The sequence below is a fragment of the Lycorma delicatula genome, chromosome 2 (assembly GCF_047948215.1).
Source record: "Lycorma delicatula isolate Av1 chromosome 2, ASM4794821v1, whole genome shotgun sequence".
NCBI lineage: Eukaryota > Metazoa > Arthropoda > Insecta > Hemiptera > Fulgoridae > Lycorma > Lycorma delicatula.
The window spans coordinates 82,993,857-83,016,420 of NC_134456.1; the positions used below are offsets into that span (position 1 = coordinate 82,993,857).

The 22,564-nt window shown below is 29.3% G+C and overlaps 1 protein-coding gene across 6 annotated transcripts in view; it reads left to right on the plus strand.

Moving 5' to 3' along the window:
- The window catches only part of LOC142318947 (uncharacterized), an 848,641-nt gene that overhangs the window by 760,276 nt on the left and 65,801 nt on the right, over positions 1-22,564 (plus strand). For all 6 annotated transcript variants that reach the window (XM_075355629.1, XM_075355630.1, XM_075355633.1 and 3 more), the window contains one exon: positions 8,847-8,969. In XM_075355629.1, the coding sequence (XP_075211744.1) occupies positions 8,847-8,969 (123 nt within the window). The remainder of the gene's footprint in view (positions 1-8,846; positions 8,970-22,564) is intronic.

Genomic DNA, 22,564 nt, shown 5'->3' on the forward strand with positions numbered 1-22,564 from the left:
GTCATCGATTATAATGACCTTCAGCTAGTAGTAGTGCATTTGTGAAAATATGTTAGTTACTGTATAGTTGTATTTTATAGTACTTAAAAGTATTTAAGTGTTGTGGAGTACGTGACAGATACTTTTAACTAGTATAGTACAAGTAGTTATAGCAGTGGTTCCCAAACATTTCCGAGTCGCGGCGCCCTTTTTCAATTAAATTTTTTCCATGGCGCCCTACCCTAAGTAAAAGTATGACTACTCGTAAGTAAGAGATAAAAATAAATAAAACTCGTGTATTTTCTTCTTTTTTTTTACTTTATTAACATTAAATTAATAATTATAAATGTCTTGGTTCAACTAATTATGAAGCTTTTATAATATTTAGTGGCGCCCCGGGGCGCCGCGGCGCACAGTTTGAAAATCACTGAGTTATATTAATTGCCGTCCTTACCCCTTCCTCAATTAATGCTATCGACCAGATTATACGGAGATGATCGTAAGACAATATATCTTTAACGAATATTACTCAATATGTGTAAAATTCAACGGCAGAAGAAAAATTGTTTTAAAAAATAAAAAGTATCTCCAAAATTAAGAAAACGCTTCAAAATTGTTTAACAATCAATCTTATAGACAACAAAGGTATTAACAAATTAGAAGTTTTCAAAATTATTAATTTACTTCGCAGATTTATTTAAAACCAACGATTTATTATTTTAATCATACTTAAACATCATCGGATTTAAGTGATGGAATATGTATGTTAGACACGCCGGAACACGTGATATTCCAGTACCCGCGGTGGGACGAGGAACGCCGCGGCTGTACTACCGTAACTGGGCATCTCGAGGTTGGGACCATCGTTGGAACGATGTTACGAAGTTCGGTGGACTTCGACACTGTGACGGGGTTTGTGTCGGGAATACTGCAACTGAAATATCGGGAAGCGAGGGGGTGAGGCACAGCTCCGTACGGAGCTGCCATTCGCCCGTGCTTGCACGGGTTCGGGGACTCTCGAGCCCCTGAGCTGAAAGACTGAGTCCCGGCGGAACCGTCCCTCCGGGGTTGTCCCCGTTAGAGGCGAAGCACAAAGGACCGAGTCCCGGTTACTGGGTGATGGAGGCCGGGAACGGCATAGCCGCGCCTGGCATTTCCCTCGTCTGGCGACTAGAGGCAAAGGCAACGCCCGGAACCGTGTTCATGCTTAATTGGGAGCCTGGTTCTGGGAGGCAAGGAAAGAAAAAAAAAGTCGTCAAAGTAAGGATGAACGGATTCCTGTACCGCAACAGGACGTTGTAGTTAATACAGCAGTCCATCCTGCGCATCAGCAGAGTTTTCTGAAACTTTGACTAGTAGTAATACGTATGTATGTATTTCTGAGTGTTGTATACAATAAAATCAAATATTGATTTCATTTGTCCTGAAAGTTTTTATTAAGTGAATTAATTGTAAGATATTATTTCTGTTAAAAAAAATAAAAATCGGATGGGGCTGTGTTAGGACGCACGGCCGTTGGTTTAACCTGAAACGTTACAGACCTCGGATGAAGTTCCTCAAAGCTACAGACAGACCCAACTTATCTGTAGAGTTACATGAGATAGCCACAATCGTATTTTTTGTAAACAAAACTGAAAGTATCCGATGAAAACTTTAGTTCCTTCATTTGGCCAAATCTACAGATAAATTGATCTGGTCTGTATGTCGGCGAGTCACTTTTAGTGTATCGGATTGAACTAAAAGCGAGACATTGACTGCGTACTAAATTTAATTTTAACATAAAACAGACGCTAAATGGTACATGGTCTCTATTTCGACTAATATTCGACGAAAGTTTTGTTCAACGTCGGTCTGTGATATGAGAAGAGGCATAAGGCATACATAATAAGCAGCGGTAGAGGTGCTCGCGCCGTCGACGTCGTTCACTAAGCGCGCCTTGCCAGCTTTGTGACGCTCCCGAAACAGTCTCGTTCGCTCAGCACCGGACATTGAGGTACCTATGTATGACCCACAATCTCTCTTTTATCAACGATATGCGTAATTTATATTTCCAGCGCGCTTTTACGCGGGCTGAGGCTGACTTATTGAATTTTTAAACGTTTACTTAATTTTCTGCGCATAAATATTGTCAAAAATGCACATCCAAAACACAAACACACGAATCACCGCGTTATCACGTTTAAATTGTGAGCTACACTGAATGGAAACGAGCGAGAGCGCCAGTTTTGGCAGATCTGCGCTGTACCCCCTCCCCGCCAACCCGGTCACCAGTGACGAAAATTCACTGAGCTGACCATGGAAGTTATAAAATGACCGCATTTATGTCTCTGAGACTAATAGTTACGGAGTTTTTTTCCTGTTTAGTCTCCAGGAATCACAGTCACGTATTACTTCAGAGAATTAAATTTTTTTATTGCTTCAGAGGATGAAATGAATGTGGATGATATATATGAGTGTAAGTGAAGTCTTGTACAGCCTTAGGTCGACCATTTCTGAGTTGTGTGGTTAATTGAATCCCAACTACTAAGGAATACCGGGTATCCGTGATCTAGTATTCAAATCCGTATAAAAATAACTGCTTTAATTAGGATTTGAACGTTGGAACTCTTCTTCGAAATCAGCTGATTTGCAAAGAAGCGTACACCACTAGACCACCACTAGGTGGGTTAATAGTTAGGGGGTTATAAGGGAGGACGATATAGACCTTTTCGTTAAGCTACAAATTTCTGTTCTGGTACCCGTATGTTTCGGTGTGATTTTAAATGCGTTTCACCTCAAAATTAATGAAATTTCTTAAAGTCGTTAAAATATTTTTAAATTCAAACTTTTTTCGCCTTCAAATAATGAAACATCCATAAAATTGTTTTAATACAATAATATTCAATTCTTCTTTGAATTTCTACTTTTTATAATTCAGCGCCATGTTTAAAACAAACAACTGCCAACAGAGGGAAAAATCAAAGTCTTTCATAACTTAGATTAAGAAATAGAAATTTTTTCCTTTTATGGTATCAGCTAACTTCTAATAAAATGTATCTTATTGTGTAATAATTTTATGACACAAATATTTGAGAAATGATATTCATTACGCGTATTAATTTTGTTTAAATCTTTACATTTTGGAGCGTAAGATACTTAGGTAATATTTGTTGTTTTTCTTAACCTTGTCTTTTGAGTTTAAGGTATTATCTATTTGAATAACTGTAGTATACGTAATTGAAACATATTAATTATCACAAGAACGGACATGGTAATGAATTGATTTAAACTATTTTTCCCAGTTATTTTTATGGCTATTATGTACGTAATACATCTGCTATACAAGTAACCATAGTCTTGAGTTGCTTTCTCTGAGAGTAACGATGTCCTTTATACAACGCTATGTTGTCTTACACCTACATTTCTCGACATATAAGAGTGTACCGTATATATCATATACTATCTCCATCAGTTTGTACTTTAACAGTTAAATATTGTTATTTGGTACAGATCTGTATGCTAATCTTTCTCCATATATTAAAATGAATGAAGAATCCAATAAAAATTCAGTAAGAATCCAATAATCCAATCCTCTTTACTTTCTCTAGTTCGCCTGGTATGGGATGCTTGTGGTAAATGATTGTATTTTGGGAAGCGACTGGCTGGTGCCCCGTTATCAATTTTTGATGATAACAAACATGCATATATTTGTTTAAATGTAGTTAATTATATCACTCACATAATTAGGTTTACTCCAAACTGAGGTAAACTCACAAAACAAGGTTGAAATATTGAATTTTTTTATTAAAATAATTATAATTTTTGTATGAATTAATTTTTTTTTAAAGATATTTAAAAATTAGTAACGATTTAATTTAAAATTAAATGGTAATTTTTCTTTTAGAACATTTTATCAAAGATAATTATGCAGTTGTTTCATCAGTAGAATTAGTAGCGATGCTTAAAGTTAATTAAGGTTGTCTTATAAAGGTTAGGTTCACCATTACGTCTACTGATGAAGAAGCTATGGGAGTTAGTTACGATATCTTTTGAATCACAATTTCAATTGTATTTAAAAGTAAATCGTTAATAATTTTTTTAATATCTTAAAATTTTTATTAAATTCCGTCATGATAATCTAGTAAATAAATTTATTTATGATGTTAGTAATTGTTATAAAAATATATACAGTGCTTCTAAAATGGTGTGTTGGTCATACGTTTTCGGATTCTATTAGTAAAACTAAACAAAAAATATCGTTAGGAAAAGTAGAAATTTCTCCTTCGTTCTCCCACTGTCCGCCATTTTGTTATTTTTATATAAAAATGTATACCTTAAGGTCGGATACACGAATCACATTAATATTTGGTAAGCGTCTTGGTAATAATTTGTTTAAATTAGCAAAAAATCAGGATTTAAATACTTTATAAATTACAAAATGGCGGCCATGTTTATTTTTTAATCCGTTTTATCTCTGTAAATATTAATTTTATCTAAATTTATGTTATTTACTAAAATATTTAGTCTTTTATTTTTAACAAAATGACATTCTATTAAAATTCTAAAATATTAAATAAAATTATCATATAACTAAAACTCTCAAAATAAAATAAAATCAGCTAATTTAATATTTTAGTGAGAGCTACATTTGAATACGTAAGAAAAATTCAAATAATCGAATGAAATGATGATAGGTGATTTAAGTGAAGAGAACCAAATAATAACAATATATTATTGCTTCCTGAGTCGTGACCAAAGGGTGTCTTTTGTTTCATAATAATCTGAAGTAGGCGTTTAATTTTTAACATTTAAAATCTGTCTAGTTCTGTTCGCAAAATATTTCTCTTTCCTCATCAATCTCTGTATTCAGACCGACATTAGGCTTTGTTTCAATACGCTTCAACAGTCACCACAACACCTCAGATCGTCTGTGTAGACAACGTTGTTTTAAATAAGATTTTATTTTAACGTCCATAATCTAAAAAGAAATAAAATTTGTTTTATTTCTTTTTAGAGAAATACATTTTAGGGTCAAATTAGAGAAATCTAACAAGCTGGTTAAATTAGTGGTTAACTTGTTGCAAATCGTTAACAGCTGATTTCGAAGTGGAAGGCTTTGTGGTTCAAATCCTAGTAAACGTTCGTTGCTTTTATACGGATTTGAATACTAGACAGTGGATACCGTTTTATTTTGGTGGTTGGGGTTCAATTAACCACACGTCTAAGAAATGTCGGCCTAAGTCGGTACAGGAGTGCACCTCACACGTATCATCTTCATATTATTGGGTCGTGGAGGGGTTACTTATTGTTCACTAGTTGAACAGATTGCAAAGAACGCATTAGGAAAAAATTTTGGAGAACTTGAATTTTTAAAAATAAAAAATTAAGATCAGTCTGTAATTAACAAAAATAAAACTGTTTGTTTTTATCAATTTTTAATTACAGAATATATTGATGATTCAGTGTTTGTTTTTCATGTTTTATGCAATTTTTCTGCTTTGTCAAATGGATTTGAGGCGCTTGCCTCTAAGCCAACTAAAGTCAGTGAGGTTATAGTTGCAGGAGGTTATAGTTAAGGAGGTTATATGCCACGCTCGAAATAGTAACATCTTGGTGTAGAAGTGATTAACTGTTAATGATACATAAAGAAAACGTTCTACATTTTAATAAATAAATTTCCACAACAATGTTTTTCAACATGTATTTTAAAAATTAAATTTCTTTTTTTTGTAATGATTTTACTTTTATTATAAATAAATTTTTCAATTTTATGATTTTATTTCCCAACAATAATATTATGGAAACAATATACTACGGGTAGTAGTTAGTTTTTAATTTTTTATTGAATCATTAACCTGATTTTATTACAATACTAGTGATGGATGTTAGTGCTGTTGACTTTTAATTATGTTTAATTAAAAAAAAAGTAAAAGATCAAAATTAATAAAAGTATTATTTTCTTAATTAATCTCCTAAATTTTGATGTGTAAACTGTTACGGTTGTCGTAAGGGAGGACAGTTGGTCGGTTATTGTATTATAGTTATCTTATGGGGTAGAATAGTGGGACAGGTCCATGCTAGACCGGTTATTCCGGGACTCTCTTATACGTGTTTATATGTGTTGTCGAATAACGGCAAGTTGGAATATCTAATGAGATAAGTAGAGAATTATTTGAATTAATGATGTCACAAGTTAGTAGCCGGCCGAGTGGTCGGGCTGGCTGCACCTTCTATAACCTTGTCTTACCTCAAAACACCTTACGACCTACTGACTGACGTGAATGGCCTATTATTTACTACACTTTTTTCAAGGGCAAATTTTTATTCTTGCTGTACTAATAAAATATTACTACTGGAACGATTATGAGTAATCGTTACAACTATATTTTTTTCTTTTCTAATACGTTATTGATAGAAGTAAATAAGGTATGAAGACAGATAGATGCCCAGTTCTAGTTATTTATTTAAGACATTAAATAAATAATTAATTCTAGTCTACAGAAATTACGTAATTTGAGTACTTTTAAAAGCCGAAAGATAATTTATGGATTTTCTAACTAAATATGGTTAGGAATAGCTGAAATAGTTTTCTAAACCTGGTAGCTCAGAAAAAAAATTATGTGGTATAACAAAAAGCCTTTTTACAACACACTTTTTACTCTGAATAAAAAAAATACATACATGTAAAAAAAAAATATATTAAAAAAACTTTAAAAAGTGTATTTCTTTTACGTTAATTAGAGATTGATATAAAATTTTAATTAAATAATAAAAAAATGTCATGAGAAGATACTAAGGGAACCAGGCCAAGTATGGAGTTAATGATTAATAAGAATAAATTTTTTTGTTGATCAGCACACTCATCATGATGACAGTATATTAGAATTTTAAACGGATGAAAGTGTTCAAGGATATTTTTTATGTTAAAACAATTTATTCAATGATAATTATAAAAATTAAGTTTTTCAATTTTTTTAATTGTGTGAGTTAATATTATTAATTACAATAAATATATTGATTATCCGTTTAAAACATTGAGTTTCAAAGTAATTAATATTTTCCAAATACTTTTTAAAAACCTACAAAAGCTTTATTTTTTGTTTTAATTAATGCTATTATCGAAGATTCTACTGCAAGTCAACGATTTAGCCGTTAGAACAAGCAACATTTCGTTGTTTAGCAGCGCGGATGAATGGAGTGTGCAATTTTTTTTTGTTAGCAGCAGCAGTGCATGTCTAGTTTACTGACTTTGGCCGCTAGGTGGATCTGCTATTCCTAACGTATTTTTCAATTATGACAGTTGTGTTGCATCTGCTTCGATTGTTTTCAAAAGAATTAATTTACGTTAACAATTAAAAAGTACATTTTTCTGCTCTTGTTTGATATGACTTATAGGTTTATATGGGAACTTCTAAGGTAATTCAGTTGGGCTAGCTTTTATTAATTAAGGTAGTATTTTAACTGTAATAAAAACATAATTTTCTATTCTTTACATATTTGTTATTCAAGTTAAATTTCATTCTTACTTTTTATTGGTACTTATTTTAGTCAGGTGATTCTAGTATAAATTGTTAATCGATTTGGAAAAATATACAGTCTTGTAAAATATAAATTTACACTAATAGATTAATAATTAAATTAGGTGTTTAAATTAAGGTTTATTTCAGATAGAAATCAAACTGACTGAAGGTGAATTGATTATCCATTTTCCCGTTTTTCAATTACTAATTTTTTTTTAGAATTTTGCTTGTTTTTATTATTAAAAAAAAAATAGTAAAGTAAAAATAGTAAAAAAATAAAGTATTAAAAAAAAATAGTAGTATTATAATTCTGTAAGTTAGAAAATTTGATTTTATAGAAATGTCTTTTACAATTTATGTTATACTAGGTATAAAGTGTTTGGAAAATAAGGTAACAGTACTGTAATAGTGTTTGTTTTATGTTCAGATATACATTTAAAAAATAATTTATTTACATTAACTTCTCAAGAACAAATTTATCCTTGACTCTGGAAAGGTCAGTAGCAAGGAATCACTGAATGGTGAAGTGGAATACTGTTACTTTTGTTTTGAATGTCAGTGAACTTAACACGATTTATTTTTGTTTACAAAGTACTTAGATTGTTTATGTGTAAAATGCTTCACTATTGTTTGGCAGATAAAAGGATTTTTTAATAAAATATTGAGCGAGGCTCATTATGAATACATTGAAACAGAATTTATAGATTAGTGTTAGCAGTAGTTGGGCTCTTTCTTGAAGGGCCTTGAAATATGTAAGAAATTCCTGAAAGTTATAAAGACATCAGTAATGTTTATTATTCTTTTAATTGGTCTATTTGACTGACTAGGCTAATGAATCATGGGTTGTCATCAAAAATAACATTTATTGTAGTGAATCAGCAAAATTTAAGTTTTTCAAATGTGAAGGACTTTTATATAGAAATTTGCAATTTACATTTTTATTTAGTCAGTTTGTGTTAAAAAATTATTTTTATTGGAGCTTGCTTGTATTATACAATCATACAGGTTTTTTTTTTTGGAAAGAAATAATCCCTATAGAAAAAAAATGTTATAATTTTTTTTTTTTAATTTGATCCTGCCAATGGTAACCAAATGATATTTTTGTACTACATTTTTATGCATTATATTTTGAAGTGAAAATATGACACAATTAAAATTATTCTTAATTTACAACCAAATGTTTTATTTTTAAAACTGGAAGATCTAATTACTTAACTTGTTATCTTTCATCCATTTTTATTTCTGTAAACTATTTTTAGATATAATTCATGTTATCTTTATTATCTGTATTTTAGTTATTATTTATCTTTAAACTCATTTTTATATGTTTAATGTGTTAAATTTATTTTATTTTATTACTATTTTCAGAGAGAAAATGACACCACCACTGCAGATAACAGAAGACACACCGCCAGACATGTTGGCTGGCAGCATGGACCTTTGTGTCATGCTGCCTAGTGGACACACAGTTAAAATGAGTGTAAAACGAAGGTATTTATATATTTATTTAAGCCATTTATTTTGTTTTCTATCCTGATTCCAACAGGAAAGTTACCAGCCTTGTGACGATCTTGGTCGCCACACCATGTACATATGTGTATATATATATATATATACTAAAGCTACAGAAAAGCTAGTTTTATAGCATATATAAATGTGTTTCAATGTGCATACTACTTTTTTCTCGGCAAATACATAAACAGTATTCTATTTTCATTCATGTGGGATTGACCATGTCAGGTGGTACAACTGCTTTAGCAATGAATAATTTTCTCTTGCATGTAGTGTAGGTTAAGAATTGTTTGCGCATAGAAGATTTTTTATGTAGTCCCTGAAAAAATCTAGAGGAGTCAAATCACAGCTTCTTGATGGCCAGGTAACAGGAGAACATCTCTCAATGCAGTGGTCTATTGCTGAATTCATTTCAAACATTGAAACTATAGTGAGATTGTCTATTGCCTTGCAAGGATGAGTGGTATTCCATTGCTACCTTCAATATCGATAATCTGATGAAAAACAAATTGAAGTAATATAAGCCAAGCTCCATAAAAATACTCCAGACATGTTGAAATATACTTAGTATATTCCATAACTTTATAGAAATGCACTCCAAACTTCACAAAGTTAGCTTCCTACAGGCTAATACATTTTATTACAAAATAACAGTTTCTCTTAATTGCTTCCTTAGCCGTTGCTATTCTAACCTTTATAAGTTTTTTTTTTTACAATAATGATAATTTATACACTTCTAAAAATTAACTCTTAACTTTAACCTTTCAATCTGTTGACATATTTCTTTTATGAATGAAACATTAATGAATAGTTTTCAACTATAAGAAAGGTACTTTTTATTCAGTTTTTTGTAGTAGCTTAGGTTGGGTTGAGTTTGTACAAAATTATATTATTTTTTTATTTACTTATATTACTTAACTTATTATATATGTTTTATACAAAAAAAATCATGTGATAATAAAATAAGTAAAGTTGTAAGAATAAAGATATTCAGCCTGACTACTTATGAAGGGGTTAAATCTTAAGCACTATAATTAAAATACTAAGAAAATTCAGCAACACATGACAATGTTTCTATTTGCATTTATTGAAGTTTGTATTTATTTATTTAATCTTTGCTTTAAAAAATAATTTATTTACATTAACTTCTCAAGAACAAATATATCCTTGACTCTGGAAAGGTCAGTAGCAAGGAATCACTGAATGATAAAGTGGAATACTGTTACTGTTACTGAAATAAATCTGTTTGCATTTATTTAATCTTTGTTTGTTAATTAGTGTATTATACGTTGTATTAATTATTAAATTATGTTTTTTACACTCTGGTTATATTTGTTAAGTTTTTTCCCCCTTCTCCCCGCAACCAGATATCCAATTAAGTATAACTCAGTTGGGGAGAGTGTCCATTTACTCTAAGGAGGCATCCCCCGAATCTGAGGAAGAGACCCCTCAGAGCCTTGATAGTGGGGGGTTACCCTCTTACTTATCATATCGACATGGTTCCTGAATTTTAGGCTTTTGTCCAGTATAACTCCAAGGTATTTTGCATTATTGACCTCTATAATTCGTTCTCCTCTAATGTCTAAGTTGATATTTCTTATCCGTCTTCTTCCAGAGAAAATTAAACAGCTAGATTTCATAGGGGATATCTGCAGCAAGTTCCTTTCTAGCCACTCATCTATTAGGCTTAAAGCCTGATTGGCTTTTTCCTCTTTCACGACATCCTTATCTTCCACTAAAACCGCTAAATCATCAGCATACCCTACCACAAATACCCCCTCCAGATAGTTCAGTCTGAAAACCTTATCGTAAAAGATGTTCCAGAAGATGGATCCAAGTACGGACCCCTGAGGGACACCTCCAAAAATTTGGAATGTAGACTTCCCCTCTAGCGTTTTCACTTCAATATATCATTGATGAAGGTATTGATTGATTTGATTAATCAGGTAATCGCTAATGTTCATTCCTTGTAATGCTTCAATTATTGATGGCCATGGAACGGATCCGAATGCGTTTTTAATGTCTAACATTACCATTAAGGGGAGTTTCCTGGTCCTCCTCGATCCTCTTCTGCTTGCTAATGCCCAGTTCTTGACTCTATTTATCGCATTTATCATTGAATGTCCTTTCCTGAAGCCATATTGCTCTGGGTGTAGGCAGTCCCTCTCTTCGAGTTCTTCTATCAGCCTGGCTGCTATTAATCTTTCAGCTGATATATGTTAAGTGCCATAATTATAATGGTTGTAGATTACTTGATACAAGATACCAGTCATTCCTGAAAAAGGCATACTCATTCTTAAGAATAACAAGCACATTGTGCCGGATTAATTTGGGAAAGTAATGACAGAAGAAATTTCCTGTTTTCCTCTTCACCAAACTGTTGCGTATCCCCAAGACATGCCTACTGAAAATGCAGGTGATATTCTAACCTAAAAGTTAGTATACCTTTAGTATGTTCATAACAAGGATTGGTTGTATAATGAGCATTGTTACTTAAGAAAGCAATTTTCTTTTACATAAGGACCAAGGTAGATTGTAAAAGCAATAAGTTAGTGCATTCCTATAGGAAATGATGTATTATATATCCTGTCTCCACTTGTAGGGAATATGTTGGTTGTAAGTCTAAAACAAAAACAAATTTGCTTCCCTAGGTGTAGAAGAAAGCTATTTATTAGGTTACATTTCTTTAATAACTGAACAAGGATGTCATTAATAAAATTAATGTCACACTTTAACAGAATTTTTTAACTTAATTTTTTTTTAAATATTTGTTTTTGAAGTATTTTAATAATATTATCTTGTGTATCTTTGTCTTTTTTTATAACATATATAAATCATTCTTCTACAGTTTATTTTAGTGTTATTTTTAACCTTGAATCTGACAACTATAATAAAAATCAGTTCTCACTTATAATTAAAAAATAATTATTTTACCTGTGTAGTTATCTTTATTTACAATAATTAAAATCATAAAAGTTTTATAATAAAATAAAACTTGTATGAGATGTATGTAAATTATCCATACAAGGACAAATTAATTTATAAATTATATACTTGTGTGTGAAATTTTTTACCCCTTTTAAACAATGTTAAATTGGTAATATTGATAATAAAAAAAATTATTTATATATATATATATATATATATAAATTTGGATAAAAATTTTAATAAATTATTTATGTTCTTGATTTTTGATAATTTGTCTTTTTAATTTTATATATTTTGATTTCTATTTATTATAAGATGCTTATCACTTAACTCTCTTTCTTTTTCCTGTTTAGCCTCCGGTAATTACCGTTACAGATATTACTTCAGAGGATGAATGAGGATTATATGTAAGAGTGTAAATGAAGTGTAGTCTTGTACAGTCTTACGTCAACCATTCCTGAAATGTGTGGTTAATTGAAACCCAACCACCAAAGAACACCGGCATCCAGGATCTAGTATTCAAATCCATATAAAAATAACTTAGCACCCCATTTAACATGATACAGCAAAACCTAATGCTTGCTCTCCCTATTTTTGTTGATAATTCTATCGTAGATCATTATTATTACATTAGAAATAAATGTTTTCAATTTTATTTTACATTTTCCTTATTATTGCAATATGTGATTTTTAATTATTACATAAAAACTTATATTTTCTTGCCTTCGGTGTTATTTGGTTTTGCTTTGCATTAGTGTCCTCTGGCATAAGGTTAATTAAATGAGGTTAGCAAGTGAAGTGAGGGTTAGGTAAATTATGTTAATATCGTCTTAGGTGAGACACTGGCAACTACATATTATAATTAGAACTAATTCTGTTAGCTTTGCTATATTTTTAAAATTATTTCTTCCTTTTCTCTCAGTAGTCCTTTTTGTAGAATTTTTTTTTTGAGTATTGCTAGACCAATTTATCATTTTAAGGTGATTTCTAATAGCAGATCAGCTGCAAGCATTGTGATTGTGAAATTGATATATAGTTAAGTGAATGAGTTTTATTAACTTAATTTCATTGTTGAAGATTTCTTGCACTATAACAAATTATTATATATATTGCTTTTTTTCGTGTGGTATGCACTGGAATGGGAAATTTTGATTTGTACCCTCTTAAGGAAGTAAGTTTAATAATTTTTTAAAACTGATGATTGACTTAAAATGATCAATTACAAAATTCAAACTTTAAACATTGGTAGTGTGGAGCAAATAGCAGACAATCTGCCGATTTAGTAAATTTTGTTAAAAAGAAATTTAATTCTTGATTATGTGAAATCGTAGAGTACACTTCACAAGGTCTGTTTCAGTTCTCAACCTTATCAAAGTTGGAAGTTGCTTATTTCCACACAGTGAAATGTTTCAAATAGTGTTAGGATATAGTTTTAAATCTGGTCTGTAATAACTGGTTTTAAATAAAGCATTTAATTTTACTTAGTTAATATTTCTGACTAATGGATTTTACTTTCTTCTGTTTATGTAGTTCCTCTATAATCCCTTATGGTTGGTTATTTATTTTTTTTATCTTCAATATTTAACATTTTTTTTAGTCTTTTTTAAAAACATTTTTTAGTCTAGAATGTTTCCAACACTATTGTTTCCTATAGTTTGCTGTAATATGACTTTCTGTTGCACTTTTATTTTTTAGGCAAATAACTAAGGTTATTTTAGATAGGCATTCTTCCAACTGAACCACCGATGCAGTTAGATCGTGGATGCTGGTTGGGTTTCAATTAACCACACTTCTCAGGAATGGTCGACCTGGGACTGTACAAGACTACACTTCATTTTCACTCATACACATCATCCTCATTCATCCTCTGAAGTACTACCTTACGGTGGTTCTGGAGGCTAAGCAGAAAAAAGAAAGTAGTAAGGTTATAAATTCTGTTGCCTATGGCAAACAAATACAGATAAATAAAGATAAACTTAAAAAAGAATATTTATAGCTACTTTCATGTCCATTTCTTTATTTAATTACGACCGAATTCATAGCTGTTCATGTTCTTTGTATATTTCGATTATAAATATGACGATGCAAACATAAAGCTTTTTACCTTTGGTAGAATGTTAACAGTGTATTCTAGTACTTATCAGTTTTATAAAACAACTATTACATTATTTATCCAATTTAGATTTTTCTAGTTCAAATCTTACTCTTGAGGACCATTTCTATCTTATCTGAAAATAAAGTCTGATAATAAGCAGTAATTCCCAACATCCCTGACAATCCCTGGATCTTATCTCTCATTTTGTACAATATGAAATATTAAGTTTCTTTTCCTCCTTATCCAGCTGTTTATCTCTCATCCACTGACTTAATACATGAAGCAAGCTTAAAATATTTTATTGTTTATATGCTTCCAATTTATTTCCCTTGAATCCGATCATGTTTTGTTTTCATAATTGAATAAAATCTAGGGTTTGCAGAGGAGTTGCTCATAGTTAACTGATGGGCCCCATTTTAGGACTTTTAACCGTCTGAATTTACTTTGCTTCATAACACATTTTTTATTGCTACTCCCTGATATGTAGCTAAATAATATATGATTTATCAGTTGTGAAATAATAATAGAGGATAAAATCCTCAGGTCCCGATGCGAATCTTCTTGTCAATTTTATATCCAACTGGGATCTGTACCTGAACTTTTTTCACTGGGTTGCTTGATGTAATAAAGGCATCTCTTCTAGATTAAGCATTGAAGTTTGCAGCTAGAGAGGCTAAAAGAATTTTAGCAGTATGCGATGCGTTTTCAATACAAAGAAACTGCAGGGAATGAAATTTGAGCTTCATTTACCATTACTTCAACCTGCCAAAGGCAAAACTCCCTACAGGTTCTTGATCCAAGAACCCAAGCCAGTTTCTTAGTTATCTATATTGTGGTAGGCTCTCATTTTCATCTGAGAAGTAGGAAAATTTGGATGATAATAGCTACATTATTTTCTTAGATGTCTAGTGCTTAGTTAGAATCTTCTCTGAATTTTTCCTGTTCCTCATACCCTTTCATTTAATTAAGGTAAAATTATTTTTATTATTAAATTTTATAGAGAAGAGATTATTATTTAATCAATACTTTTTTGAATTTTTGCAAATTTTTTTCTTCAATTTTATGTACTGTATTTTGTGGTGCTAAGATCTCATATGTACATACACACAAACATATTAACTGAATGTTTATACTACGAGTATTACTGACCAATATTTTTATAAATTATTATATTTTCTCTTTTTTTTTTTAATTAAATGGAAATAATTTCGTTAATTTTGTATCAAATAAAAACTGCAGTAATAACTAATTGAAGATAATTACAATACTTGTAAGAAAGAACTTACGCACTTGTAATCTTATAATTAAAGTTAATGCTAAAAAGACTTCATGATGATGATTATAGAGAACAATTAGATGTAAATAATAATCATCTGGTAAAGGTGGTTACTAAGCCAGATTAATTTCAATCAATTACCTACAAATTTGCTTGGCTGGAGAGTATATTACTTGAATTACATAATAGCAAAATTATAATTGTTTTATTATTAGATTTAATTACAGTTATATAAGTCTATTATTTACATGTATGTTGCAATAAAAAAAATTATTTTTTATTTTGTTAGTGTGAATAATTAGTGTGAAACAAAAAGCTTCTTATTATAATTTATTGGTGAAAATTTTTTAAATTATTTTTAGCAATTGATTGACTGTTTTATAAAATAATAATTTTCAGCAAATATATATATATATATAGGTAAAATAAAGCTATCTGTGAATTAAATGCTTGATTAAATGAACATTTTATGTTAAAAAAATAATTCTTAATTTATGGTCAAATAAAGAATTATAATATTTCGGTAGGAAAAAAAAAATTTTTTTTATTTTAGATACTGATATCTTTTCATTCAACATTATTGATAAAATTCTGTGCCTTATGTAATCTCTTTCAATAAAGAATGAAAGAAGTTAAACAACACTGCTTCATATCTCCATAAATGTAGTTGATTGATCTTTTGATGAAAGATTTATTGTATAGTAAGCCAATTCCACGGAAAAAATTCAATAAAAATATACATAAAAGTTCATAACTACAAACAATTTCATTTGTAATAAGAAGAATTAGAAATATTTTATAAAACTAATTTCATGTAATGTTTGACTTTAATATACAGGTGTTAATGCAAAATATGGAGATAAATTTCACAAAAAAAAAAAAAAATAAATAAATAACTACCAAAATTAAAAAGAAGAATAAACATTTGTACAAGTTCAGTTCAGTTTATTTATCACTCATTTCAAGATAAGAAAATGAAGGTTGTTGTTTACTGTAACTAATAGTTTGAAAAACTCACACTAACTAGTACATTTGAAAATTATAATTAACATTTTAATAGCAGTAGTATCGTCTAATTTAAAATTTACATTTTAACATACATACATTTACTTTTTTTTTTAATGCAAAAATTTTACATTTTTTATTGCGACTTTTTTAAAATCACCCAAATCTTTTCAATCAGATTTAATCCCGGAGAATAATGAGGCGATCTTAAAACACTGTGACCTTTCTTGGCTAATACTAAATTGATTTTAAATATTGTAACACGCAGCTTATGCAGGTTTTAAAATTTCTGGTTTCAAAATTTTACTTGTACATGACACATTATTTTGTATAAGTCAGTCAATCGTGTGTACTTTTTGTGTGTTTGAATTCAGAGCGCAGTTCAGATGCGCTTTATGGCACGAAGCATTTTCTATGATGATGACCAAGTTAGAGGGAAGATTAAGAATTAATTGTTGTTTACCTACTGCTTGTAATTAACAGAATTCATATCATATTGATAATCCCTTGTTTCAATACCAAATTTAAATATAAGAAGCGCATTCTTGACAAAACCATTTTTGGAATCTGCATGAACAATGCAAGCATGCTTGCCTTTAGATATCAGAGCAGCAATGTTGAGTTCAGAGCCGTCACACCATGATATTGGTTTGGTATCAATATCCTTTACTGGAATATGAAGAGGATTCATCTGTGTATATGGGTCTGTTTTGGTTACGGTTCTCTTTAATAGCTCTTACATAAGTAGACTTTGTTCCCGATTTTCCAATTCTAATAAAACTTTTCTATTATCTAGTAGTTTTAATGTAAGAAATCCATATAAACCTGAGTAATTTAATCTGATTTTACATAACATGAAAACTTTGTAGTTGTGGCCAAGATTAAAATCATTTGATTCAGAGATTGTAGTTTTGGAAGCTAATGTTCATCCTTAAAAGCCAAATTAATTATAAATCAGAAGCTGATTTAATTATACAAATGATAGTTAATATGTTATAAATCATCATCATCTGATGTTCTGCCTGGAGGCAGGTCTCTTACACCATCCATTTCCGTCCCAAGCCTTCTCCTTTGTTCTCTTGCAGTTTCTAATTTTTACCTTCATCTGTCTTTTTACTAACTTCCATTTTCCTTACACTTAAATAAATTTTTTAGTCTGTAACAGTTATAGTGTTGGAAAAAATAGTTGATGTTGATTTTTTCTTTAATTTTTTTTTATTTTTTGCTTTCACTTACATATTCTTGAGATCATAATCAGTTATAAATATGCATCTTTTTTTTTTTTTATTTTTAATTGTACTCAGTACATTTATGCTACTGTTTGATAATATACAAAAACATAGTGGCTTACTCTAACGGTTTTAGAACATGTAAAAAATGTATAAATAAAAAAAAGATTTGTCTGTTATTGGTTATTTTAAGAATATTGCCAGACATTGGTTACTTAATTGAGAAAAGGTTTCTTTTTGTGAATCATTCAGTTACTAATGTGAAATTACACTTTTTTGTAAGAAGATGCAATTTGACATTACATTTCATATTAAAAAAAAAAAAATTTCTTACGTGCTGTATATTTCTATAATACATATAAGTTGTAACATTTTCTTTATATGCATTAATAGAGTACAACCTGTATAATAATTTTATTCCTATTCTTTACACAAAAGAAATGCCGAATCATAGATTGTAAATAGTCTTCCTTACTACTGTGATCTGTATAAAATGAAAAGTCAGATTCTTTAAAACGTACATTTTTTAACCTGAGGCTGGTTCACCTTTATCCACCGTTCTTTAAATGATTCACATTATGTTGGTAATCTTCATTATGTCATTTTGGTAATGGAAAATAATTTTTGAGCAATTTTATGATAGTTATGTAGTTTATGTCTGGTCTTTGTAAAGTGTGTTCCAGCAATTTTATGTTGCTTTAAATGCTTTTAAATTTTAAACTCTCATGACTCAGTCGCAATAGAGATGAATAGTGTATTAAGGTTATACTTTTCATTCATATTTAATTCATTTTCATTACAGATGTTCATAATTTTAACTTATTTGCTTTTATTTTATTTACTAATGCTGATTAACTGTTTTCAGTGCAGGCACAATGCATTACACTGGCATAAAGGTACTTGAATCTATCTGATTCATTGCCGTTTATTTATTTTTGTTTATATATTATTGAAAGTTATTAGCTAAAAAATATATTACACTTTTTTGAAGCAGTACATCATATTACTTGTGTTTCTCAGGCGATAATAACCTGTTGGGTTGTTTGTCTTAAAAAAAATGTTTCATCTAGAGGTGTAGATGTATGTCCCTTATTTGGTGTTGAAACTAAGGATGGTCACATTTGACACAACTCTCTGGAGGATAGATTATCTCTGTGTATGATCCTAAGAACAGTACTGTTTTTTTAATATTATATGCTTTATTGTTATGACTGTTTTTTATAAAACATTTTTTTGGTTTCTAGATTGTTTCATTATCATGTGCACTTTTTATGACTAAGATGTAATATAATCTTCCCCAATATTTAGATTAATTTTATTTATTTAATTACTATTTATCGCAATAAAAAAAATATAATGAATAGGTAAATAAAAAAACATGCAAATTTCAAACCATCAATTATTTCTAATTTCTTTATCCATCATTTTCTATTCCTGTGTATTCTGTTAAAAAAAAAAGTTGTAGAGGTGATTTACCTGTAATTTAGTTGTAATTTGTATTGGATAATCACTTATCCTGTTATATTTGCATTGATCTGGAAACTATTTTGTATTCAGTATGGCAGGAAATAAGACTTAAAAAAAAAAAAAATGTATTTATAAATAACCTACAAATATAACTGTCCCCTTCAGTTTCCTTGAAAAGCTGACACTGCCAGACTTTTACAGGTTTTCATTGCATGATCCAAAATCAAGGATTTTTGAAGTGAAAGCACATTTACACGATCATGCAAAACACTTGACTGATTGATATTTCATATTTCATTTCCCACACTCATTTGCACGAAATAATAATATAATTATTTTCTATATGATTATGAATATTTTATTGAAACTATATAATTTTCCTTTAATAAATCTAAACGTTTAGTATGAATGCAAGTGTAATTAATAATTATTTTTGTATATTTTTTAAATTAAAAGTTTAAATTTATTATTCGGTCTAATTTTAGTTAACTACTCTTGATGATACCACAAGTGTATTAGTTATTACACAAGTGAATTATTCAAGAAGATTTAAGAAGATCTTAACTTCTTGGTTGTTTGTGTAATAGAAAAGAAATATTTTATTTTATTACTCTTTAGGTAATACAACCATTTTATAATATTGTAATATCATTACTCAAAAATAATAAAATGAAAGTTTTGCTCCAAATTCGAAGCTTTCTCAAGTATAACTGAAAACATAACCTATTTTTTAATCATATGTTAAAACGATATTGGACCAGTCTTTATTATTCAGCCAACCTGGAAATTGATAAATAATAGTAAATCATATACATATACCTAAATAGCAATTCTTTTACATATTAAAATCTAATCCTATATATTAATTGTTTACCATTCCATTTAAATGAGATAAAATATATTAAACTATACTAGCATATACACCACTTAAACCATTTATATTCTTTCTGTTGTTGATAGTGGTTAAAATCATTGAGGTTTTTAAATATAACTTTGAATTCATGTTTTAAAGCATTAAGTTTTTCAAACAAATTTTGGGTGTGTGGAATGGTGGTTATATAGGGATGATATTTGTTTTCATCATACACAGTAACTCCTATGATGTTGTTACCTTTAAAATTGCATATTTCATAAACGCTATCACAGTAAATATTGTTAATTAATTCTGTTGGGTAATTATTTTTTAATAAAAAATTTTTTGTTTCATGAATTATTTTCCTTCTATCAATTTGGTTAGTAAAGAACTCCCTTTGCAAAATTTTTTATTACAGTTAAATATTAGTTGAAATATCAACTTGCAGAAGTCTTTTTAATTTGATCCAGTGAAGGCTATAGGAAACTACTTCACTTTGAATTTTCCCTAGTAAGCCTAGCATGGGATGTTTGCTGTTCTTAAGAATGGCTATGGCATTTTTAGGGTTAATTTGTGACTGATGTCAAGTCACCTACAACTGTAAACAGACATCACCAGAAAGATGTATTTACTCTAATGTGTCCCATATAAACCTACTGGGTTGGTCTAGTGGTGAACTTATCATTGCAAATCAGATGATTTCAAACTCAGAAGTTCTAAGGTTCAAATCCTAGTAAAGGCAGTTACTTTTATATGGATTTGAATACTAGATTATGGATACCGGTGTTCTTTGGTGGTTGAGGTTTCAATTAACCACACACCTCGAGCACAATCGACCTGAGACTACTAGACTACCACTTCATTTACTTTCATACATATCATCCTCTGAAGTAATACCTTATGGTGGTTTCAGAGGCTAAACAGAAAAAGAGTGTGTCCCACCTTGACTGATAAGTAATTTTGTTTTTTTTTATGGTGGAAATACAATAATTTTTATACATCTGCACCTGGTTGTTTGTTTAGTTGTTTTGTAGAAACGTATGAATCCTCTCAGGGAAAAGGAATTAGTTATATTAAAATTTTGCTGTGATTCTTTTGTTAAATTAATTAGATCAGATGTGTAGATTTAAAAGAAAAATATTATTTTTACTCAAATGACATAAGGCATTATTAATTCATGAAATTTCATTATAATATAAATTTTGGTTTTGTTAATACTGTTAAAAATGCTATGTTCTATTTTAATTACTTTTGAAAATTTAGTTTTATTTGTTTTTTTAGCTAAAAATACATAATATTTCTAGCACAGGAAGAAAGATAATAGTGTAGACAGTAAAGCTTCAGTTCTTAAAAAAAATCTGATTTTTTGAGTTCCTTAGGTGTCAAAATGTCAAGATTCTATGAAAACTGCATGTGGCCAAATTGGACAGATTACAATATTTTCTCTTCTGTAGCTATAACTCCGCTGTAGCGTTAGACGAGAAAGTAAAATTAAACTTGTAGTAGTTTGTCATTGGTAGGTCTGTTTTATAATTTACGTTTATAATGAAATGCAATACAATTTCTAATGGTTAACTTATAGTAAATAAATTTGTTTTAATACATATAATTACTGCTTCAGATTGCAAATAACCATTCATAAGTGTAATATAACTTTTCATTAAACATTTTATAGTCTTTTCTCTTCTGCAATACTGTAAAACTTTAAAGCAGTTCTGAGCCACATTATTTACTCCATTGTTTACGTAAATGTATAATTTTGTATGGTGTGTGTGTGTGTATTTATACTACTTATTTTTTGTATATTTCTTTTATTTCAAATTAATTTTTCAAGATAAAATTAACTGAAAAAATTATCAAATATCAATCTATAAGATATATTGAGAATTTATTAGTATTGGGTATTAAATATTAAAAACTATTGTGTATTAACCAAAACAAGATGTATTACCATGTATTACCAAAACAACATATTACAATCTAGTTCATGTGTGCTACATAGAATTTCTTATTAATAAAAGATTTGAAAAATCTCTCTTCTGCTTCATTAGGTATTGTTGAAATATAATCCATGTGTTTTGTGTCTGAACATGAACCTTTAATTTTTTTATTTTTTTTTACTTAAGTTTTATGTTTATTTTTAGTTTGGTTTAACTGTATATAATTAAGATCTACATAATATTTGGTATGATTTTATTAAATACTATTTCTAAATTATTTAAATATCTGTGATTTGTGAATATAGGCTTTTAATCAAAACTATCACCAGAATAACAAGTTCAGTACTAAATAAATGAAAATACTGCATAAGAAAAAAAAATGTTAGTGTAATCAATAAATAATATATTGTATAAAATTAATGTCGAATTGCGTAACATTAGATGAAGTTTATTAAGTTGTATCGTTAATATTCTTCCTCTCTTCGTCATGGAAACTGTCCACTCATTTCAAACATCCTTCTGAGATTCTTTTCATAAATTTTGTAAAGTTGACATTGGATTTCAACTGCTTTTCAATTTCTGGCTACCAGAATCTATTATTGAGCATACTACACAGTGATGGGATTCTCAGTTTAAAAACTTTTTAAATGGTCATTATTAAATCTAATACATGCCCTTTCTGGTACTGTTAAAAGTATATGAGTCCTGCTGCATTTCTACATAAGTAACATCATTATCCTTGCTCCTTGATTGATATGTTTAAAACAAAAGTTAATTTCTT